This window comes from Lynx rufus, unplaced genomic scaffold (genome assembly GCF_022079265.1).
Source record: "Lynx rufus isolate CCGP_SWC_20201006 ecotype Redwood Valley unplaced genomic scaffold, mLynRuf1.p SCAF_7, whole genome shotgun sequence".
In the NCBI taxonomy this organism is placed as follows: Eukaryota; Metazoa; Chordata; class Mammalia; order Carnivora; family Felidae; genus Lynx; species Lynx rufus.
The window spans coordinates 15,319,431-15,344,305 of record NW_025814889.1 but is presented as its reverse complement, the minus strand read 5'-3'; the positions used below and the strand labels follow the sequence as shown (position 1 = coordinate 15,344,305).

The 24,875-nt window shown below is 43.2% G+C and overlaps 1 protein-coding gene across 3 annotated transcripts in view; it reads left to right on the top strand.

Moving 5' to 3' along the window:
• Window positions 1-14,726, top strand: part of RSU1 (Ras suppressor protein 1) — a 202,719-nt gene extending 187,993 nt beyond the window's left edge. For all 3 annotated transcript variants that reach the window (XM_047066516.1, XM_047066519.1, XM_047066515.1), the window contains one exon: window positions 14,147-14,726. In XM_047066516.1, the coding sequence (XP_046922472.1) occupies window positions 14,147-14,249 (103 nt within the window). In that variant the 3' untranslated portion in view covers window positions 14,250-14,726. The remainder of the gene's footprint in view (window positions 1-14,146) is intronic.
• The last annotated feature ends 10,149 nt before the right edge of the window (window positions 14,727-24,875 follow it).

Genomic DNA, 24,875 nt, shown 5'->3' with positions numbered 1-24,875 from the left:
ACGGCCACAGTTTTGCTCTGAGTCTACAAGGCCTGTCGAGGGCATCAAACAACTAAAACCTGAGCCCCGAGACAGAGTCCTCTCCTCCTCTTGATAGGTTCCTGGGGTCCCCACTCAGATTCATTGCTAGTACATGGATGGATCCTTGATATTTTTTTTTTTAATATATGAAATTTATTGTCAAATTGGTTTCCATACAACACCCAGTGCTCATCCCAAAAGATGCCCTCTTCAATACCCATCACCACCCTCCCCTCCCTCCCACCCCCCATCAGCCCTCAGTTTGTTCTCATTTTTTAAGAGTCTCTTATGCTTTGGCTCTCTTCCACTCTAACCTCTTTTTTTTTTCCTTCCCCTCCCCCATGGGTTTCTGTTAAGTTTCTCAGGATCCACTTAAGAGTGAAACCATATGGTATCTGTCTTTCTCTGTATGGCTTATTTCACTTAGCATCACACTCTCCAGTTCCATCCATGTTGCTACAAAGGGCCATATTTCATTCTTTCTCATTGCCACGTAGTACTCCATTGTGTATATAAACCACAATTTCTTTATCCATTCATCAGTTGATGGACATTTAGGCTCTTTCGATATAATTTTTAACATCAAGCACAAACCACAGACATCTTCATTTTTAACCTTTTTGCCCTTGAAGACCATAAATTTCTTCGAGACTCTTAAAAATCTTATTTACAAAGTCTAGGAGGAAATGGATGACACACACTAAGTCTGATGAATACATCAGGGCTAAAAGTATTTTTTAAATGTTCCATTCCTTTTGGGAGTAGGTTTTCTCCACAAAACTCAGAAACATGAAAGTGTAACCAAAGAAGGGTGGGACCTACAGGCTTGTCTCCTGTCGAGCTCCCATATGTGTCTTCTCCGTTATTCTTTTGACAGTTGTTGGCTTGTTCCCAAATACCACTTTGTCTCAGCCACCAAAAGCTGGTCTCCTCCCCTCCTGCTAGTCTTTCCTTATTCATGGCCAGTGATTCAAACATTGGTATCAGGAATGGATGAAAAGCACAGTTCCACAGTTCCTGGATAGGCCATGTTGCAAGGGTGGGGGCTGCCGCTTTAGAGAGAGCTCAGCTTATCTGAGGCTTTCTCCTTCGCCAGGGAAGCGGGCTGGGGCATTTGGGCAGCGTTTACTGGTCTGTACCTGCCGCTTCCTGAAATCCCTCCGGTGAGAGCCTCCTGGATAAAGCACTGTGTGCATAAGTCCACCTGTACGTAGATGGATGCTTTCTGGTTTTTATTTTTTCGTTTTCATCTTTTCGTTTTTTATTTTAATGTCTTGGCTCTGTCTGGGAGCAGAACATGAGTCACCTCACAGAAAATCCACGCACAGAAAGTAGGGGCAAGTAATACAGTGCGGTCTACAGACCGCAAGCATCATGCCTTAATCTGAGCAGAACAGAAAAGGAACCTCAGAGATGTGAGCCCTGTAAGGTTTCATTTAACATAATTTTGCTTAAGGGTTAGACAAGTTAATAAAAGCAAAGTGCTTACGCAAGCTTCGCGTGTAAAGTCGGCAAGTTCCATTCAGATGTCCAACGCTGAGGGGGTTGAAGCCGTGGCCTGGACGGTTCAAGTTGGACAGGGGTTGAGGTACCGTCAGGCTGTGCTCAGTCATTGCGTGAGGGGTGTGGCAGCATCCAGGCTGGACAGTTACTGCCCCTATTTAGGTCCAAACACCCCATCTTCCATCTGGGGAAACAGATTACCCAGATAACAAGATTAATTCCAAAGACTTGTGAATCTAGTTCAGTGTTCTTTGCCCTGTATCTGGAACCTATAGGCTTGTACTTAAATTTAGTATATGTGCTGCCGAAGCGAGCACGGCTTGTACTTAAATTTAAAGAGATGGCTAGCTTTCCGTGGACTTGGCCATGAGTCCCCTGCCATGGCCAAATCACCAAGCCAGCTGGACAGAGAGAAACTGAGGAAGGAACAGTCTCAGGAACAGAGAGTCCAAATTGTTAGCCACAAAGAAAAGGGCGGGGGGGGGGGGGACGGTAAATAATAACCTCTCAATCTGCTTTTACCGTTTTTCCTTGTCTGAAAGATGGAAAAAAGAAAAAGCAAAGCTTCTGTTTAAACACTAGTGTTCCTAGTCCTGTGCCATTAGTTCTTCATTTGTCATATCACTTATATTTGGAGTCACCTGGCTTCTGTCATTCATGTGATACTGCTTAAAGCTTACGCGAGTTGCTAGATGGAAAATGCCACAGAAGCCTGTTGAAGAAATGCTAACGTACAGTAAGTGCTAGATGAGTTTTGCTATTGTGCTCACTCACGAGCTTAATCATGTGAGAGGTCGCGAACAACCTTGAGCCATTCGGGAAGGAACCACGTGTGGCCACAAAGACTCTTACCTTTCCATGACCATAAAAATTTATTCCGATTTTTAATTTTTCCAAAGGAAAAGCAGGGGGGAACCCACTGGTTTCATCATTTTCATTTCAGCTTAATTCTTTTTTATAAAGTTACTATCTTCGGTGAGTTCTTACTAATATCAGGTAGGATTAGTATTCAATAAAAGTCCACCGTGCTTTAAAGGAATTTATGGCAGACCCTGGCCACAGTGCTATGGAAGAGAGTATCCACAAGAGGGTGGCAGACTGGGGTCCCAAGAGGCCGCACAGAATTGCGCGGTGATGCGCTTACTGAACTTGCAGCCGCACTGTCAGCCTTCCAGCCTCAGAAATGCTCCAGAAACAGAGGAAAACACATAGGAAACTGATGTACAAACCAAGATTCCTTAACAGAGGGTAGCTGCTTCCAAAGGCCAGAACACTTGCCTCGGTCTGCATAGCACATATTCTTTCAGTAGTCAGCTCTCAGTGGGAAGCTGATGTATACTCAGCCCGAGGAGCATGGAACTGAGGACATTGGGAAACGTATGCGTTGGCTAAGATACTCTTTCAGTCTGCCATTAAATATGTATTAGGTGACTAGTGGCTGGTGGGCCCTAGAGAAACAAAATGATTAAGACAGTCCCTGTTTCAGAGGCACTGATAATCCAGTTGGGAGGAAGCCCACATAGATACTTTGAGTATACTCTAGTAAGTGCGATGATGTATGCTTTTATTCGCTCCGTCAACAAGTGTTCATTTCATGCCCGTGGTGTACCAGTCACACAGGATACCAAACAAGACAGAAGGGTTCCTACTCTCCCACAGTTAACCTTCTGTTAAGGGAGGCTGGGAAGAACAAACAGTCAGATAAATAAAATAATTATATTGCGACTCTTGAGATGAAGGAAAAGAATGTGGTGGATATTGTGGGCAAAAGGACCTCCCCTAGGATTTCGCATTTGAAGCAGGTGAGACCGATGTGTCCTTCAGGACTCAGCGTCCCTTTGATTGCAAGAAACACAAAACTAAGAGGAATGGCGATTATTTGGTCATTTTCTACTAAAAATAATCAGCGATAATGGTAAACTTCAGGCCTGCCGTGGTGCGAGGGCTCGATGTCATCAGACCCATGTCTCTCCGTCTTCCAGTTCTGCTTTGTCTGGGCTGCTTTCTCTCCCAGGAATGCTCTCTTCACAAGATGTCAGCAGGTCTGACAGTAGCTCTGGGCTCCTAACTGAAATAAGTAGAAAACAAAGGACTTTTCTCCATGGCAGTTTGAGGGAAAACCTTGTCTTTCTCCAGTTGGCTTAAATTAGCCATAGGCTCATGTATGAATAGTCACTGTCCCCCAGAAAAAGGGAAAGGTTTCAGACTGAGTCATGTTTTTATTTTTAAAATTTATTCATTTATCTGGAGAGAGAGAGAAAGCATGAGCGGGAGAGGGTCTGAGAGAGAGGAGAGAGCGAGAATCCGTGAGCCCAGCGCGAGGCTTGAACCCACAGACCACGAGATCATGATCTGAGCCGAAGTCATATGCTTAACCGACTGAGCCATCTAGGCGCCCTGTGACTGAGTTGTGTTTTGACACTAAAACTGAGGCAGCATAGCTATTCACCTCAGAGGCATTTAATCTCTCTGGGCATCTACACCCTCATCTGTAAAACGGAGATGGTGATAGTGCCTGTCTCCGGGACACCAAGAGAAGAATATTCCAGGTAAATAGCAAGTACAAACCTCAGAAGTGGGCAGGGGCCTTACCCATTTGCCCACATGCTGGGGGTTGGGAATGTGGAGGGTAGAAGTGGAAGAGGGGAGAGAGCTGACAGGTGTGGCTCAGAGTGTGAAGGGCGGGGGCAGCTCCGTGTTTGTTTTCGCTGCTTCCTCTTAGAGACAGCCCTGGCCGGGCATGCCCAGAACTCCCCTTTCTCCAGAAGGCGCCTCAGATGCCCACTGTGAGCATTTATCCCGTTGTTTGTATCGCTGACCAAAAACAACACTTCTGAGGGACAGATTCTCTCTCCAGCTTTGTTAATGCCATCAGTCAGTTTACTGTCTACGCTCATTGGAGTTGAGCTGGTGATATTCAGAATGACTTTTCCAGTTGATGCTTTGATTCATTTTGTGTCCATGTTACATCGAACACCTAGCTGGACAGTCTTTTTTACCTTTAAATTCAGGATTTTGCTTGGTGCCTCACTCTTGCCCTAACTGATGTGATCTCTCCAGTCAGGCCTGTTTGGCAGGTCGTGAACTCTAAAGGAAATTATATAGGGGCTTCTGGATGGCTCCGTAGGTCAAGCACCCAACTTCAGCTCAGGTCATGATCTGGTTCGTGAGTTCAAGCCCCACTTTGGGTAAACTCAAGCCCCACTCCAGGCTCCACACACGCTTGCCCTCGCTCCCGCCTCTCTCTCTGCACCTTGTGAGATTCTCTCTGCTCCTTGCTCGCTCACTCTCTCTCTCAAAAATAAATGAGTAAATAAATCAAAATTTTAAAAAGTAAGTTATATAATCTCAACACATAATTCACGGTTATGTAGTATTAATATCCAGCTGTCCGCATTAAGGGATCCATTATATAATTACTTTATTATTTAGCTTTTGAGAGTCAGATTCCATTTAGTTAATTTTAATAGTAGTGTTTTTTAAGTGTAATTTTTGAAGAGGGTGAATTGCACATACGAAAATAATTTTTCCTTTGTGTTTATGGTGAAATCTGTACATATATGTGTGTATTACAGACACACACATATGTGGTTGGATGTCTCTTTTTTAATCTCTACAAGTGGTAAGTATGAAATCAAAAAAGAATTCTCTCCATAAAAAATATGCAGTCCAGGTATGAAGTCTATTAAGGAAGCTTGTTTGGGAAACTTACAAATGCCCTTAGACTTGTTTCCTCTTGCTTTTTAGTTTATTCTGGAAATTGCACCATTTAGCACTTCACAGTTTAATTTAAAAGGATTACCTATTTTCTTAAATGCTTAAGCAGGGAAGCAAGTTGGAATTATTGATTTTGCTCTGCATGTATTCCGTGAAAGCTGGATTTGCTCCTTCCCCAGGGAACATACCCCCTGAACTGCATGCTTGCTCGTGACAGCTCGGACCTCTGATACATAACCAAAGACCTTGCCTAATATCCTTGCAACTGCTCGGGGAATTTTTATTAAGTAAAAGCATCATTAGAGTAGACAGGATGATGAAGTTTAATGAGCATCTTTTGTGCATGAGACTGTTAGCTTTGCTCTGCCAGAATCCTCATTTCTCCCCTCCAGTGGGGCAGAGAGTAAGTCTAGAATGTATAGGGTGTTTTAAAACCCGGTTTATATTTTATATTGTCGTATAGCTTAATCTGTATCTTAGGCCATCTGCAAATTCCTTTTGGCTATTTCCGTGGATTTCAAATTCATGTTTATACTTTCCTTTACACTGGGTGTGGGGAACGGAGAGCGGTGAGGGTTGTAATGGAGAAAAACGTGAAAGACACGTACTGCCATTAGCGACCTGCTTGGAACCATCTCTTGGAGGCTTGATCTCAAAAAATCATTGCCTTTTGAATTAATGAGATTTCTCCCGGGAATATGGTAACTATTAATTTTTTTTCTTCTTTAAGACTCAGCAGTTTCTGTGCTAAAGGTTCTGTCACCAGCCCCTCATAGCTGCTAGATAGGATAAATAAAGATACTGCAAACGCTTGTTAATAATCTAGGCTTCACACTTTGTCCACAGATTTATTTGCAGACATGTTAAATTTAGCAACCTACCATAAGATTACAGATTATAAACAGAATTATTTCTCTCTATTATTGTCACTGGCCATATAACTTGGATTCTCAAATTGGTTCTTTTCTTGGTCTGTATAAGGACTTTCCATGGAAACACCCAAAACAACAGGAGGGAGGCATATGACACGAGCAAATGACTTAAGAACAGCATATTGTACCTCTCATATACCTGGCATTCGGAAACACAATATTTACATAGCACACAACATGCTTCTACCAGTGCCTTGAGTATACAGAATACAAAAGAAGTGAACTCTTCAGTCCCCACCCTCAAGAAAGTGGCAGGCTTATTGAGAAGACAGATCTAGGAAATCCAAAAAAAAGATGGAAAACAAGATAACATAGTGCATTAAGGACTCGAACTTTGGCGTAGTTGCCTGGGTTTGATCCGGGTCTAAACTTGCTGAGCCTCAGTTTCCTCCTTTGAAAAACGGAGATAAGAAACGCCCCTTCTTCCCTGGATTGTCGTGGCAGGAACGCTGAATGGCTGGTAGCCGTAACTGTAACGTGTCGTTATCACGGCACTCTGCTGGTAGTTCAAACCAACAAGCCAAGAGCAGGAGCCTGTGTATCATCAAGGACTTAATGTTGCAATCCTGATAACTCAAGTAGTGTTTTGTGAAGGCAGAAATTGGGGCAGGGGGCGAAAGCTCTGAAAAGCCTAAAACTACGGATGGGATCTAAGTTGCAGAGAAGGACCCAGGCAGGCAGGCATTCCTGATGATACTAACCCAGATCAGCAAGAAACAGACCAAAAGGAATGCTGCCCGGGAGGAAGAGCTAATTCCAGGGCTTGGATCGATTTAGCACCATTTTATTTTTCAAACACACGCATGAGCCCAAGCCGGTCTGACTGCACGTATTCCCATTTTCCAGTTAAGGTAACACACGTTCGGGAAAGAGAAAGGACTCTGGGTTACTCAGTTAACAGGTGGCAGAGCTCACCCTCGGTTCCCCTTTACTGTGCTCCCCTCTGCCTTCCTCCAGAACAGCCTTACTGTGCTCTGGTCTGCTGGTGGACAGAGAGACAAGGTTGGCGGAGTTAAGCATCATATGATACGTTTTGTGGCTGCTTTATAACACATACCAGGTTGGGGATACGACCTGGTGGACAGTGGATGCCATTTTCCATGCGTAAACCAAGGAGAGGTTATTCTGCCAGTCGTAGGACACATTGGAGGAATGAAAGGACCCATTATAATAATCTAATGACCATCTGATAGGGGCCTCTATTCGGGAAGGCGAAAAAGAGAATAGATAACATCACATGTTTGTGAAAATAAGAATAAGCACCATAAAGTGACTGATTAATCCATTGAGTTACATAACTGAGCCTTTTGAGAAGCTGTTGAAAGTTGCGTTCTCCTTCTGCTGAAAAAACACATAGAGCTTTGCTTGGAGTTTTGGATACTTCCCTGGGCCCAGACTCAGAATGCCTGTTGCAGGGGAAGCTTCACTCAAACTTCATTCATGGAATAACCAAAAAAAAAAAAAAAAAAAAGGCAGGTGTCAAAACCACTGAAGTGATTTGATCCTGAAGGTCTGGAGACACAGAGGGACAGACCTGTGAAAGTCGGGGTAGGGAACTGTTCCGTGCCCTGGTTGGATTTAATAGTTCAGTGTCCAGGTGGGACTAAGGCACAGCAGGGTTTGAAGACGGTGGTTGGCTCCGTAGCAGGTGGGGACGTGGAGGTGCTTCTAAGAGGTAATCATTGAAGCTGGAAAATTAGATGTCCTTTCTAGGAAAGAAAAAACAAAGATGACAGCAGAAACATAAGGACTTGAAGCAGTGTCAGAAGGAGAGACTAAGAACCAAGATAGTATATTTGCAGCCAAGGGAGGAAATTTTCAAGAAGGAATGGGGTGGGCCCACGGCGGTCTTCTGCCACAGCTTGGAGGGACTGAGGGTCTGTGAGAGAGCCTGGGATCCAAAAGAAAGGATAAGACTCGAATGGATCTTTTCCCACAGTGAAAATGCCCATATACATATGGCAAGTTTACATAGCAGTAATTGAAAAGTGTGCATATCACCTGCCCTGATATTAGTTGCAAACTTTAGTCTGATTCTGGTGGGCTGGAATTTTTTGCTGCAGTCCCAGATGTCAACGGGCAGGCGTGTTCAGTTGCTTCAAGTGGCCGGTGCGCAGGCTGCTTGTAACCAGATGCGTCCGAAGTGATCAGATGACCCTGGCTCTCCCTGGATTCGTTTCACAAGGATTCCTCCAGGGGTGGTCTTCAGCAGGAATTCAGCAGCTGTTCGGGGCAGGACCCACCCCCCACCCCCCACCTCCTGCACAGATGAGAACAGAGAGCCCCCGGCAGAGAGCCCCCGGGGAGCCGATCGGTGCTGGCTTGCTCATCTCCCACAGCCGAGAGCAGCCATGGGAGAGCCTTTGAGATTCTCTTCAGTGACAGAAGCATGCTCGTCAGACTCCTCTGCATAATGGAACCTTTCCTGTCACTTTGGATTGTTCTTTGTTGGTTTTTTCCACTCCTTTATCATCTCCCAGTTTCCCCCCATAAACCTCAGATGTCAGGGGAGAGAAGAGTTTCTAAGACTCTGTGACATGGGGTCCCCCCACTTTGTGGGTCGAACATTTCGTCCACCTGCAGCGGCTGCACTGTTGGTGACCTTGAGCCAGGCTCCTTTTGTCACCACTGTCAAGCTGGCAGGGCCACGTTCCTGGATCTGCTGTGTGCTCCAAGGCAACTGTGTGCTCAAGTGGAAGGGGCTGGCCAGCTTAGCCTGAGTCTCGGACCTCCTGTGAGAGGTTAAAGGCGGCAGCTGCCATTCTGGAACATCTGCTAAGTACCTGCACAGACCAGACCTTTTCTGTGTCTGATTTAATCTTCCCCCAAGCCCTCCAAGGTAGCTGGGCATTTTCACCCTCATCCTTGCAGATGAGGACTTTTGACTATGGAAAGTAGTCACTTTCCCAAGGTCACACGTCATTGAGGGCGAGCAGGGTGCCAGAATGCAGAGGTAAGTGAAGCCCCAGGTCTGTTGTCTTGGGTCCCCCGGGCAGGGTGCCATGGGCTCACGTGGGGCCGGACAGGTGCCACCTGAACCGAGCATGAGGGAGACATGCTGGCTTGGGAAGTGCCTTGTGCCGGGGTCTGAGGGCTGGTGGGGTATTTCCCAGGTGAAAGAGGTAGAACTAGCAGGTGGGGCAAGAGAGAAGCCATCTTCAGGAAGGCTGAGAGGCAGGTGTGTCAGGAGAGGGAGATACAGGGTCAGGAAGACAGAAGCCATCCTGGAGGCCGTGACTGCATTGATTAGTCATGTTGTTTATTTTCTGTCTTTTATGATGTTTTGACATCTTGGAGGTCTTGCTGGCTGGAGACACATTGCCCTTTCCAGGGCTAGCTTAACTCCTAGAGATAGCGACCAACTTATCTGCTACTTTGCCTTTGACACGCAAACCAGCCGATCCAAAGCCAACACCTGACCACCTCCTGTATCAAACTCCCACTCCAAGCCAGTATTTCCCCTGCCCTAAATCACCCCAGGACCAGGTCCCCTACACCTGGAGACCACCGTGACAGCCTTGAGCCCCTGGGAACTATTCAAACTGTGCAATCCTAAGTCCACTCAACCCCGTCCTTTCCTTCCCATGAAACCACCTTGAAGTACTTGGATTCTGCTTCCTGCTTTGTTCCTTCTCCCTCCTAATGGACCCTGGTACTTCCCCTCGTGGCCTTGTGTGGTGTGGCGTGCACCCTCCCCTTGAGAAGCTTCGTTCAAAGGCATTGACCTCTCCACGTCTCACTCGTTCACCTCTAGAAGTTAAATCTGGGTCCATTCAAAACATGGGCCAAGGCATTAGCTTCAGACAACAGAGGGGGCAGGGAGCGTCTGATCCTTCTATAGTGCAGAGAGGACAGTTTTTCCACTTGTTCCCTTTTCTTCTGATAGAAACAGCACCCTTTCCCCTGCCCCCTTTGGGACATCCTTTGTCCTTTTTGAAACAGTTTTTTAACTTGTCATTCTTTTCAATGAGCTGCTACCCCAGAAGTCTCCCGTGCCGCCTCTGCTGAAGGTAAGCGGACTTCTCACTTGCAGGCTGCCCTGTGAGGCCCAGAGAGGTTCATTTCCTGTATTAGGTCCCTGTTGTGGTAACAAAGTACCATGAACTTGGTGGCTGAAAATAAAACAAATACATCTTCCTATGGTTGTGGAGGTCAGAAGTCTGAAATCAGGGTTTCCTCAGGGTGGCTTCCTTCTGGAGGCTCCAGGAGAGAATGCATTTCCTCGCCTTTCTAGTTTCTAGAAGCTACCTGCATTTCTTACTGGTAGCCCTTTCCCTCCTTGAAAGCCATCAGTGTACCATGTTCAGATCTCTCTGACTCAGACCTTCCAGACTCCCTCTTCTAAAGACCCTGGTGATGACCCTGAGCCCACCAAGAAAATGCAGGGTAATCTTCCAGCTCAAGATCCTTAGTTAACCTTTTCCACAGAGTCCCTTTATGATACAGGTTTCAGGGACCAGAATGTCCCTGTTTTGGGGGGCCATTATTCTGCCTACCACACTTTCACAATGGAAGCCCCATGGCTAATCACTGGTAGAGCCAGGAATGGAACCCCAGACTTAGGACCCTAAAATGCTTGTCATTACCGCTCTGCCCCAATGATGTCTCCATGTGGGAATGGCCACTTAGTAAATCACCACTCTCCTCTGCCCACTCAGCTGGAGGAATAAGGGATCACCGGGAGGACACGGCATTATCCCGGCTCTGGCAGTGACTCACCGAGGAAGTGGGTGGTGGGTGTGTGTGGGGGGGGGGGATTTCATTTAGTTCTGCCTTAGTTGCTTTCTTCAGAGAGGAATAAAACCTTTCTCCTAGAGACACTTGGGTTTGGCACTGATAGAAAATACCATGTCATTTTTTTCAGAGCAAAAAATCCTAAGGAAGTAATCATTTAATTATCTTTATTTAGTCCCTCCGACTCTAACTCCACATCAGTCCTGTGTCTCAGGAAGCATCCACTGACCGCTTCTGGTAGACATCCCAGGTACTGGGCTCATTTCACTAGTGCAGCCTCCTTGCTAAGAAAGCAGCATCATTTGTTTTGTTTTGTTTTTTGTTTTGTTTTGTTTTTACAGATGAAGAAACTGAGGCACAGCGAGGGAATGGGGAGTGGGGGGATGCTAATCATTTGCCCAGAGTCAGCAGCTAATAACTTGCAAAAGGAGGATTTCAACGTCAAGTTCAGGAATGCTCTCTCTGATCTGGCCCTCTGTAGGGACTTGCTGTGTCGCCCCAGGAGATCCAGGCACAGTGGGGTCTGAATATAAAAAGGCAGACATTGAAACATTGGAACATTCTGGTTCCTTCCTAACAAGGGGAGCCTTGCTGAGTTCCAAACAGCTTTTGCACCCCCTTCTAAAATGACTTTGCTGGATTACCACCGTCAGGCCCAGCAAAACCCCCACCTCTTCTGGGAAACCTTCTGTGCCCACTTTGGCTCTTACTCATTCAGGATGTGATTGATACGTGGGGCCCTGATCAGATCTTTATTCTCTTTTCCCTCCTCTGACCTCTTATTTGTGTCGCTGTTGCCGGGTTTCCCAGTTCATAAACTATTTCTGCAGATTTTTGTAAGCCTTAAAGTTAAATGCTATCTGTGAGCAAGGACATGCATACTGTTCCCCCTTATGGGGGTAGGGGTTAGCAAACTAGAGGAGAGATCCTTGAGGCTGGAGGGAACCTATGAATGCACAGACCAGAATCAGACCTTTGCCATATGCTGGGTGAGAGGAGCTTGGACAGCAGAGGCCTCCCGGGCACACCCCACACCACACTGCTGTGTTAACGCAAAGAAAGCCGCCTCCTGGGATGAGGGGTTAGGCCGGGGCTGTTAGAGGAAGAAGTACGTTTCAGGGCATGTGTTGCTAAAGCTGAGGGATATAATAGATGAGTCTACCGTGGCTGTTCCTTTAACCTGTTTGATGCATGTGGTGGGAGAGATGCTGCAGGACTGAAGGAAGGGGGGGGTCCCCAGATAATAGAGGACAATCTTGCCATCACCAAGATGCTTAATTGCTTCCACAGAGCCCCTTTGCCTGTGTAAGTCGGTAGTCACAAGTCCCAGGAACTGGGACAGGGACATCAATGGGGTGTGGGCAGCAACAGCAGGACAGCTGGGCAGAAACTTCCTCTCTGCTGAAACCAGTGGTTCCTTTCCTGGGCTCCAGGACGTCTGAATGTCCGTGACATAGACTTCAGGGGCATCCGTGGCCCTTTTTAAAGTGAGGAGCATTGGGAGGGGGGCTCATGTGGATTTCAAAAAGATCCATTTTCCCGGAGGACAAGCTGTCCTGGGGAAGGAGGTGTTTCTCCTGTAGGGACACGCTCTCAGGCTGAGCAGGACTGGGCCTCTCCGTGAGAGGAGCAAGGGTCTTTAAAGCTCGTTTCTACAGAAGTTGAAAGCGAGCTTGCAGTTTCTAATGTTACCTGTCAGGCATGTGGTTAACAACACCCGCCCCCCCCCCCTCCCCCCCTTCACCTGGAGAACATTCCCAGGACCTGGCTGCTCATAGGTCCGTGCTGCCAGCTCCAGACCCTGCATTCTGAACTCTTGGGAGCAGAGACCTATTTTCATGGCCACTGCCGGTGGGACCTGCTTGGAGCACTTCTAGGGAGACGTTCGGAAGCCTCTGGAGAAGATAGACCACACTATCACCTGTCAACCCGCCCTAACTGCTCCATTAGTTGGCCAGCTCTGTGTGCTAGGCCCATCCCTTGGCCTGCCAGCCACACTGTCCACGTCCTCAAGAGCATTGGTAGATGCCACCAGTTTGCCTGGCAGGGTGCAAGCATCAAGAGAGGTGTCGATGCCTTGAGTGGACTTTAGAACGAGGGACACCTTGTGCCGGGAGGTCAGCCCTTGTGTCATCCCGTCCCATTCAGTTGGCACAAGACCATCACAACAGGCAGATCAGGTATTGCCTTTCCCCGGAGGAACTGAGACACACGCCAGGCTCTCTCTCGGACACAATTATATCAATAAGGGGGGTTAATGGGGCGCCTGGGTGGCGCAGTCGGTTGGGCGTCCGACTTCAGCCAGGTCACGATCTCGCGGTCCGGGAGTTCGAGCCCCGCGTCGGGCTCTGGGCTGATGGCTCGGAGCCTGGAGCCTGTTTCCGATTCTGTGTCTCCCTCTCTCTCTGCCCCTCCCCCGTTCGTGCTCTGTCTCTCTCTGTCCCAAAAATAAATAAACGTTGAAAAAAAAAAAATTTTTAAAAAATAAGGGGGGTCAAGATTGAGCCGTATTTATTTTAGGGTGGCTTTTAATTTTGTTTAATCAGAAGCACTCATAAATTATCGATTAATTATTATCTGCCGTTTGGTCCAATCCTCGCCGCCACAGGCTAGCGTCGCTCTGGGATGAATGCCACCCGCTGTAATTGTCGGGTACTTTGTCAACATTTAATCAACGGTACTTATTAACGCGGCATTGATGTGTGGTCGCCGTCCCACTGCCATCAATCACGTGTGAGCAGCCTGAGCAGGCTCGGACACCATTGCTCTCTGTCACATTATCCAGCCCCTGGGCTTTCCGGCCAGGCGTGATGCTCACTTTTCACTAAATGGACACTCTGTCTCTTCAGTTCGACCCAGTTTTTGTCGTTGTCGACTTAAACGCTCACAGCCGTTAGAGCTTCATTCCGGAACAGCTGGGCTGAGCATTACCGGTTCTCACAGCCCCAGATCTCTTCTGCCTTCGGTGTTGTCACACTCTGCCCAGTGAACGTGAAATTCCGGGACACTTGTCCAGAATTGACCTCATCATGCACTGCGCGTGTGTGCACGCGTGTGGAAGAGAATTTCAAATTCCTAAATAAAAGGTATGAGCCGGAGACAGCAGAAGGCGTCTTTTAGTCTTCTCTGGCTTCCTGAATATTCCTGGATAATAATAATCTGTTCTCCAAAGCCCTACCAGTAAAAGCTTTTCCTGTGTTAGCAAGGTGTATCTCACGTTTCTTCCTCTCTCTTTTCAGCCTCTACGGCAGACACATGCAGGCGAACCCAGAACCGCCGAAGAAAAATAATGACAAATCGAAAAAGATCAGCCGCAAACCCCTGACAGCCAAGAACAAATAAAGGGTTGGCATGGGCTGGACTTCTCGTTACTCCTCTTCCTTGTTATTACTTCTGTTCCCTGTTACTGTATGCCACCAATAAATACAGTGTGTGTGTCGCTTTTCCACTCTCTCCTTCTAGCACTTAGCACTTCACCTCTTAACATGCTTTTGGTAGGTGGTAGATTTTTATAAGTTCCCAAAATCATTTCCATTTGTTTCCTTACCACTGCCAAAGGCAGGAAACAAAGCTCTAATTCAACTGCAAATTCCAGAGGAGGCACAGACCTCAGCTCCTTGAATAGATGTTCACTAAGGTGCGTGTTCTCAAAAGAATAATTAAAAAATCATGCGATCACTTAAATGTCACCACTAACACTGTTCGCTCTTCTGTTTATTCACAGAACTCATTATTTTGCTTTGTGAAAAGCTTTCCTTAACCATCAAGGTATTGTGTTAACTTACAAGTAATTTTTAATAAAATCTTGAATTTGTATCACATGGTGCTCCTTCAATAGAGAATGCTCTGGGGGTATACACATTTTTGTTTACCTTCTCCCTTCAAACTGTGCCGTCCAGATTGTATTGGTTGTAGATGATAAACTCTGAAACTTTGTGGGAAAGAAATACAAAATTACATCAGAGTTGGTGTCTTCTCACATGGATTTGTTAGGTTGGTTAGTTGGGGTGTGTGTGTGTGTGTGTGTGTGTGTATGTGTGTGTGTGTTTCCTTTGAAGACTGTTTCTAAATTAGGAAGGAGCAGAAAAACAAATCTCTGGGAGACTCTGCCAAAGGATTTTGGAAAGCAGCATTTCTTAGCTGAAGAAATGGTGACTTCTGCCAGTGGCTGGTAGACAAAAGTTGTGAAACGGAGGGAGAAAAACTCAAGTATGTTTCTCATCACTGCAGAAAATCTCACATCAGAGCATTCTTCTGCGTGGCTTCGATGGTGCCAGTGAGGTTGTGTAAACGGGCACGCGCTCCCCCCACCCCACTTGTGGGGTAGAAACCGCAGCAGCAGGGTCATTAAACAACCGATTGTTTAGCATCTGTGATAGGCAGCTGTGTTCTTACCAACAGTCATGTGGATGTAAGTGAAAATAAACCCAGGCACAGGACCCTTGTGCTAAAGAGGCCTGCCAACACCAGTGCCTTGGAACAAAAGGAGTGTGAAGGCATAACGCTGTCAGATCGGGGCGTCTCTACCTCTGTATCCCCTCCCTTCACTTTCACAGCAGAACCCCCAAGACCAGGACTGCCAGGAAGTAGGAAAAGCCAGAATCAAAACACGGCAACAACGAATCCTGAATTACTTAGGAGTTGGCCGTGGCTTTTAAATCAGAAAGACCATGGATCACAGGCACTGTTTCTGGAAAAGGTCTTGATAGAACATTCCTGTGGGCTAAGGAATCCCCAGGTGTCCTCACCTGTTCGGGGTTAAGACTGACTGAAGTTTTCTAGGTGCAATCTTTGCCGCGGCCTGAATTGTTTAAATTGATTTTTTAGCTGATAATGCTGGAGGAAAGACAATGCCTGTGTTGTGGATTGGAAAGACTTTTGTCTAAAAGTGAAGTGGCAACAAGGCATTAGTAAAAATATCACAATATACTCTTACGAATAATTTCTTTAAAAGATGAACACTCTCAATAGAAATGTAGGCAGTACACATAAATTCACAGAGAGGAAATCTCTCTAAGGAACATGAAAAAAACGTCCAAGCTCACTGGTAATCAAAAAAATACAAATCAAACCAAAAATAAAAATGTGTAACAATGAGAAATGTGCAAATATTTTTTCAAGGCCGTAGTTAGTGGTGGGGAGTAACATGAGCTAAACGTTCTTAGGCACCTGCTGTTGGGAATATAAATTTCTCTCCAGGAAGGTGCTAGCATTTTGATAGCATGTAGCAAAACCTCAAAATTGTGTGCTCGGACCCAGAATTTTTATTTCCGGCAATTTATCCTGAGGACCCTGTCAGAGATGTGCGCAGAGAGCTGTGTTTGAAAATTGCCCTTTCAACTCTTTACACAGTGGACATGAGGGGTAAAGCCATTGCCCCACCCCTCTTGGAAGAATACCTACCCCCACCCCCCATGTATCCACATGACAAACTTTTCTGAAGACATTAAACTTACGGAACAATATCTAAGGGCAAAGGGAGATGTCCTATCCAGTTCAGTAAAAAAGTAAAATTAAAAAATTATATATATGGTCCTCGTTGTATAAAAAGGAAATTGTGCTTGTAATACGTACATGTAGAAAAATTAAATGGAAATGGACCAGGATTTTATGGTTGATCAATTATCTGTGGTGGGTTAAGATTGTTTTTTCATTTTATTTTTAAACATTTTTGTATTTTGGGGTACCTGGGTGGCTCAGTCAGCTAAGCATCCAACTCTTGATTTCAGCTCAGGTCATGATCTCACTGTTCATGGGATCAACCCCCACACTGGGGCTCTGTGCTGACAGTTCAGAGCCTGCTTGGGATTCTCCCTCTCCCTGTCTCTCTCCACCCCTCCCCTCTTCACTCTCATATGCACTCTCTCAAAATAACTGTTTTTAAATTTTTTTATTTTTATTCAGTTTTTTAATTTTAATTCCAGTACAGTTAACATACAGTGTTATGTTTCAGGTGAGTGACCCAACAATTGTATACGTTGCTCGGTGCTCATCATGTTAACTGTACTCTTTAGTCCCCATCATCTATTATTTTTTTTTAATTTTAAATACTCTGTACTTTAATTTTCGATAGTGATAATGTATACTTTTGTAATCAAAAAATATTAAATATTTGTTTCCAAGATGAAATGCATATCTTAAGCAGTCCAGAAAATAACATATATTTGAATTCAAGCATAGTATAAAATCTCAGGGTGTTTTTTTTTTTCCTTGTCACTAACGTGGGTTTTCACATGTTTTTCCACACACTCTTTTTGGTTACTTGATACCCTAATTAACATTTTATCCACAGCTTACAAGGTAGTTTTTATTACCCAGTTTTATTTAGATATAATCGATATGCAGCACTGTGTAAGTTTAAAGTGCACAACGTCATGATTTGACTAGCACGTATTGTGAAATGATTACCACCATAATTTAACGTCCATCATTTCATATCGATTAAAAAAAAAAGTTTTCTCCTTGTGATGAGTGTTCAAGACTCACTCTCTTAACTTTCAAATAGACCATACAGCAATGTTAACTGAAGTCCTTCTGTTGTACATTACATCCCCAGGACTTCGGTGATCATATAGCTGGAAGTTTGTACCTTTTGAGTATTCTCATCCAATTTCCCATCCCACGGTAACCTCAAATGACCTCTTTTTCTATGGTTTGGTTTGTTTTCGTTTTTTAGATTTCACAAATAAATGAGATCACACAGCGTTTATATTTCTCTGATTTCACCCTCGGGGTCCATCCATGTTGCAAATTGCAGGATTTTCTTTTTTTATGGCTGAACAATATTCTGTTGTGTATATACCCCACGTCTTCTCTATTCATTTGTCTATCACTGGACACTTAGCTTGCTTCCCTGCCTTGGCCACTGTAAAAATAGTGCTGCTGTGAACAAGGGGATGTAGATGTCTCTTCAACATAGTGTTTTCTTTTTCTTTGGATATATTCGCAGAAGCAGAATTGATGAATATATAGTAGTTCTATTTTTAATTTTTTTCAGGAACCTCCATACTGTCTTCCATAGTAGCTGCACCAACTTACATTCCCACCAGCAGTGCATGAGGCTTCCCTTTTCTCCACATCCGGCCAGTGTTTGTTATCTCCTACCTTTTTCAGTGATATCCATTCTTAACAAGTGTGAGATGTCATCTAACTGTGATTGCAATTTGTGTTTCTCTGGTTAGTGGTTAGTGATGTTGAGCACCTTTTCATCTGTTGGCCATTTGTATATCTTCTTTGGAAAATTGTCTATTCAAGCTCTTGAATAGAAGAACCCATTTTTTAATTGGACTATTTGATTTTTTTGCTTTTGAGTTGTATAAGTTCTTCATATATTTTGGATATTAACCTCTTAGCAGATATATAGTTTGCCAATATTTTTTTCCCATTCTGTATGTTGTTGTCTTTTCATTTTGTTGATTGTTGTTTATGCTGTGCAGAAGTGTTTTGGTTTGATGTAGTTACACTCGTGTATTTTTAATTTTGTCACTTGTACTTGGGGTGTCCCATCCAAAAAATCTTTGCCCATGTCAAGAAGCCTTTTTCCTATGTTTCCTTCTAGGAGTTTCTTGTCTTACATTTAAGTCTTTAATCCTTTTTGACTAATGTCAGGGGTCTAGTTTTATTCTTTAACATGTGGATATCCAATTTCCCAGCACCATTTACTGAAGACAACATCTCTTCTCTACTGGGTGTTCTTGGCTCCCTTATCAAATATCCATTAACCGTACATGCATGGGTTTATTTCTGGGCTGTTGATTCTTTTCCATTGATCAATGTATCTATTTTTATATCAGTACCATACTGTTTTGATTACTATAGTTTTATGTAATTACTGTAGCTTTATAATACAGCTTGAAATCGGGATGTGTGATGCCTCCCACTTTGTTCTTTCTCAGGATTGTTTTGGCTATTGGGGTCTTTTCTGATTCTATATATATTTTACAGTTGTTTTTTCTACCTTTGTAAAAAATGCCATTGGAATCCTGATGGGGATTACATTGAATCTATATAGATGGCTCTAGGTGGTATGGACATTTTAACAATAAAAATTCTTTCAGTCCATGAACATGGGATACCTTTACATTTATTTGTGTCTTCTTTGATTTCTTTCTTCACTGTTTTGCAGTTTTTAGAGTAGAAAATTTTCATCTCCTTAGTTAAATTTATTCCTAAGTATTTTATTGTTTTTGATGCTATTATAAATGGGATCGATTTCTTCATTTTTTTTCAGAAAATGTGTTGTTAGTGTATAGAAATACTACTGATTTTGTGTGTTAATTTCATATACTGCAACCTTACTGAATTTATTGATAAGGTCTAACAGTGTTTTGGTTGAGTCTTCATGAGTTTGTATATATAAAATCATGTCATCTACAAAGAAAGTCAGTTTTACTTCTTCCTTTTCAGTATGGATGTCTTTTATTTATTTTGCCTGATTGCCCTGGCTAGGACTTCCTGTAGGCTTTTCATGAAAATATGCCCTTTATTCTGTTAGCATGTTCTTTCTATACCTAATACCTAATTTGTTTAGTGTTTTTTTTTTTATCATGAATGGATGTTGAATCTTGTCAAAAGTTATTTCTGTGTCTTTTGAGACAATTATATGTTTTTCTCTCCTGTTGTATTAACATGATTTATCATATTTATTGATTTGTGTATACTGAACCATCCTTGCATCCCAAGGATAAATCTCAGTTGATCATTGTGCTTGCTTCGGCAGCACATATACTAAAATCTCAGTTGATCATGATCAATTAACCTTTTAATGTGCTATTGAATTTAGTTTGCTAGTATTTTATTGAGAATTTTTTTATCCATATTCATTAGAAATATTGACTTGTCGTTTTCTCGTACTATCCCTTCTGGCTTTGTTATCATTCAGGGTAATGCTGGCCTAATAAAATGAGTTCAAGAGTGCTCACTCCTCTCTGAGTTTTTGGAAGAGTTTAAGAAGGCTTGATGTTAATTCTTGTTTAAGTGTTTGGTAAAATTCATCAGCAAAGCAGTATGGTATTGGACTTCTCTTTGGGAAATTTTTGATTATTGATTCAATCTCCTTGCTAGTAATTGGCCTGTTTAGATTTTCTATTTCTTCCTGATTCAGTCTTGGTAGGTTGCATTTTTCTGAGAATTTTTCCATTTCTTCTAAGTTGTCTAATTGGTTGGCATATAGTTCATAGTAATTCCTTATGACCCTTTGTATTTCTGTGGTATCAGTTGTAATGCCTCTTTCATTTACAATTTTGCTGATTTGGGTCCTTTGTTTTTTTCCTTGGTCTAGCTAACGGTTTGCCAAACTTATCTTTTCACAGCATCAACTCTGGTTTGTTTTTTAACTGTAAGTTTGTCAATCGTTTCAATTGCACTCCTGCTCTACGTTTCATTTATTTCTGCTCTGATATTTATTATTTACTTCCTTCTGCTAAATTTGGGCTCAGTTCTTGTTTTTCTGGTTCCCTGAGGTATAGAGTTGGGTGCTTTCTTTGAGATTTTTTTCAAGATGGGTATTTATTGTTATGTACTTTCCTCTTGGATCTGTTTTTGCTGTATCTCATAAATGTTGGTATGTTGTTTCCATTTTCATTTGTCTAATAATAACTTATTTCCCCTTTGACCCATCAGTCGTTCAGGAGAGTGTTGTTTAATTTCCATTTATGTATGAGTTTTCTAGTTTTCCTCCTGTTATTTCTAGTTTTATACCATTATGGTCAGAGAAGATAGTTGACACGATTTTAGTTTTCTTGTATTTGCTAGACTTAAGACTGTTTTGGTTGCCTAACACATGTTCCCCCCTAGAAAATGTTCCATGTGCACTTGGTAATTATGTGTACTCTGTTGTTGACTGATAAAATGTTCTATATATGTCTGTTAGGTCCATTTGGTTTATAGTAGTGTTCATATGTGCTGTTACCTTATTGATGCTGTCTAGGTTATCTATCCACCATTAAAGAGTGTAGTATTAAAACCCCCAAATATTATTGTATTGCTGTTTCTTTTTCCTTTTAGCTCTGTTAGCTTTTGCTTTATATATTTAGGTGCTCCGTTCTTGAGTGCATAAACGCTTACGTTTGTTAAATCTTTGTGATGGATTGACCCCTTTATAATTTTATGATGAACTTTTCTTCTTTTACTGTTTTTGGTTTAAAGTCAATTTTGTCTGCTCTAGGGTTTTCTCAGTGGTGTCTCTTACAGGAACATTTGTTGTTCTTGTGAAGGGGAACAGTGTCAGGGACAGTCTATGTTGCCATCTTGGTAATGTCACTCTCTCCAAAGAGTAGCTTTTTAACAAAAATAACCTGACCTTTTCAGCAAAATGATGAGAGTATTTGTCACTGGGAATGCTTTGCGGTCTCAAGGTTGCCTTTATTCCAGTGTTCTAAGCCTGTGTGGGAACCCAGACTATTTTTGTTTGTTCCTGGTTTGAAGCGTCTTTCCTTGGACTTCTCTTCTTTATGTAAAACACTTACTTTGCCCATGTGCTAGATACCTTAGACAGTGTGCAGAATACTTCTGTGTACGTAGTTGCATTTGCAACTACTTTGTGAAATAAGCAGGACAAGATTATTTGGGAATAAGTTGTATAATGCTTCTTAGATCTAGAAGAGAAGTGTTTCTCTTTCTCGGCTAGAAGTTAAATCTTCTATTTATCTTGAGTCCATGGAATTTTTTTTTTCCCAGTCAGGATAGGAGCAAGTAGAAAAGGTGGAAGCAAGAGAAAAAGGTTAGGGTTAAACAGATTTGTGGGTAAAGAAACTCTTTTTCCTGCAGGGTTACAGAGTCTTTCCCATCTTACTGTGTGTTTTGAGTCTCTGAGAAGGAGCTAAAGTATTCAGGAACATTTGACACAGAACTACTTTTTCACTAAGCATGATGCCACACTTATAATTGCTGGAACTCGTATTGGGATATATTGTCTGTAGGATCAAGCAACTGGCCTAGAGTCACATCAGATTTACTCTGTCGGGTAGGAACTGCTTAGAAACCACTTAACATAGGTGAATCCTCATGGTGATAATTTGGAGTAGATACAGAATGAAAGTTTTTTGAATCTAAAAGGAATTGGGTTTTCTCAGTCATTGTGTCAGTGTTAATTGCTAGAAATACAGAACAGAAGTTGACCCTAACTTTCTCTGTTTTTACTTTTACTTATCCACGATGCGCTAAATAATGTGTGTGTTATATTCAATTGCAAGTTAAGTTTTTAGCAGTTTCCAGTAAAACTCTACAGTCATAATATCCCACATGTACCCTTCAGAAGTTCTTTTGGGCTCTTCCCTCAAAATACAACCAGGACTGCAGACTTCATACCATTTCTTCCACCCTGGTCCAGGCACTCTGACTTCTCACCTGGATTATTAGAATATCTTCCAGAATATCGTCCTGTTTCCGCTCTTGCTCTCTTACAATCTCTGGTCAGCAGTGATCCTTTTAACACAGACATCAGAGCACACGTCTCAGAATCTTCCATCGGTGTCTTCCAGTTACATGGTTTGCAAGACCTCACGTGATCTATCTGCCTTTCCTCTTCTTTTCTCACATGCTTTTATTCCAGCCTCACTGGCCTCCAGGTTCTTCCCATGTGAGTGCTTTGGTGCCTTCAGTCCTTTTCCTAAAATGTTCTCCCAAATATAACTCTCTCACCAACTTCAAATCTTTGTTACGAAGTCACTTTCTCAATAAGGCCTACCTTGATCACCCTGTTTTAAATTGCAGTTTATTCGGGGGCGCCTGGGTGGCTCAGTCGCTTACGCAGCTGACTCTTGATTTTGGCTCAGGTCATGATCTCGTGGTTCGTTGGATCGAACCCAACGTTGGGCTCTGTGCTGACAGCTCAGAGCCTGCTTGACATTCTCTCCCTCTCTCTCTGCCCCTCCCCTGCTTGCACACCCCCGCACTCTTTCTGAAAATAAACTTAAAAAATTAAAAAAAAATAAATTGCACTTATTTTGTTTGTTGCCTGTCTCTAACCCCAGAATGTTGGTTGTGTCATCCTTAGAATAGAGTCTCCATGAGGCCACTTTGGTGCCACTACAGCAGAGCCGGCTACTTATGACAGAGTATGACCCAAAAGCCAAACATATTTACTGTTTAGCCCTCCACCAAAAAAGTCACCTGATTATTCCATTCCATTATGTCCCCGGCACTTAGACTGATGCCTGGTACACGTTAAGAGCTCCATAAATGTTTGTTTAATTGAATTCAATATAACGGCCATTTGGATAATACAAAGCTAATACTAAGGAAGAAAGAAAGGGACATTCTTAGGCATACCTGTAGGCTTTTCTGTTGCATGGTTTGTGTCCATTTTATTTATTTTTTTCAAATTTGCACAAGAGAAAAATAACCTCTGAATACTATAGGTGAGGCTTTATTCAACCCTGGAAAAACTCAAACTTTTACCTGAATTATTGGTTTCTCTTGCAATGACCCAACTGTTTCATACTTGGTTATTTAAAGTCTCCAAATAACCATTGATTTCTCCTGTAGCAGCTTGAACCGGAAGGACCTTATACCCCTATTACGACTTTACATTTAATTTACCTGTTAAGACATCTAGAGGAAGGGTCCCAAAGCAAAATCCACGTGCTCTAAGGGCACCTGGGGTGGCTCAGTTGGTTAAGCGTCTGGCTATGGCTCAGTAATGCTCACGCGGTTTATGAGTTCAATCCCCGCATCAGGCTCTGTGCTGACAGCTCAGAGCCTGGAGCCTGCTTCGGATTCTGTGTCTCCCTCCCTCTCTGCCCCTCCCCACTCATGCTGTCTCTGTCTCTGTCTCTCTTTCTCTCAAAACGTAATAAACATTAAAAAAAAATTTAAATCCATGTGCTCTAGAGACCAGTGTGAGTCAATTTCAGAAGAACCTGTGGATGTTCCCCAAAATACACTTGTCTGGAATGTGACGTTTAAAGACAGAAGAACCAGCATCCCAAGTACTTCTGGTCTCTGTTGTTACCCTGGACCCTCTGTGACCTCAAATTAGGCATTAATCATTCATGTATATTTTTGATTATATATGTGTACATATAGTGTAATGTGTGTAAGTCATTGCATGTTCTCTCTCTGTGTATGTATATGTGTGTGTGTGTGTGTATATATATATATATACATACATATATATACATATATACACACACACAAGTATATATACATATATATATCCACATGTATGTGGCTACGTGTCATTCGTCTTTCCATAAATAATAATAGGAGACGAGGAGATCCCTGTGGTCTTTAGAAATGTCAAGTTTCTATTAGTACCACATATAAATATTTTGTGGTATTGCTTCTCACCTCATACTCATTTCATACATAATAGAATGTGGTAATTTGCCATTGCCTCGTTTCCTCCTGAATTTATTTCATAGGACCCATAGAACTTATTTCCTGAGGGACTTTCATGTCTCGGGCACAGTATGTTGGTACGGACATTGTCATTCCCTAGGAAATTTAACCCCGGAGAAACGAGAGAGCTTTCCCAAGGGCCCAAAGCTAGTGAGTGGTGGAGGAAGGATGTAGGAGAAGATTCTTCTGATTCCTAGAGCAGACGTCCTTTTCTCCATCTGACATTACCACTCTTCTGTCAAGCAAGACTCCTGTAGTCTCTGTAAAAGGCAACAGTTTCCCTTCACATCATCTCTTAAATTGGAGTTGCTGCTTTTGGTTTCCTGAAGTGTTCATTTTATTAACACATTCGAGTGAGTATGTGATGACAGCAGGGTTAGTGAAGCATTATCCCGCTTCTCTAGATGCTGACTTCTGGCTTCTACTCTCTCTCTTCTCCGTGCTTGGTAAGGTGACAGCATCTCTCTGATGGCCAAGTGATGTATTGACCAAAGCAGGTAAAGCCTCACTCCTGAGAACAGCTCTGGCCTTTTTTATCTCGTTCAGAAATGCAGCACTTCACATACTACTCCACGAGGAACTATTTTACTCCAAAGGGGATTCTCTCACGTGACCCACCCAAGGAAC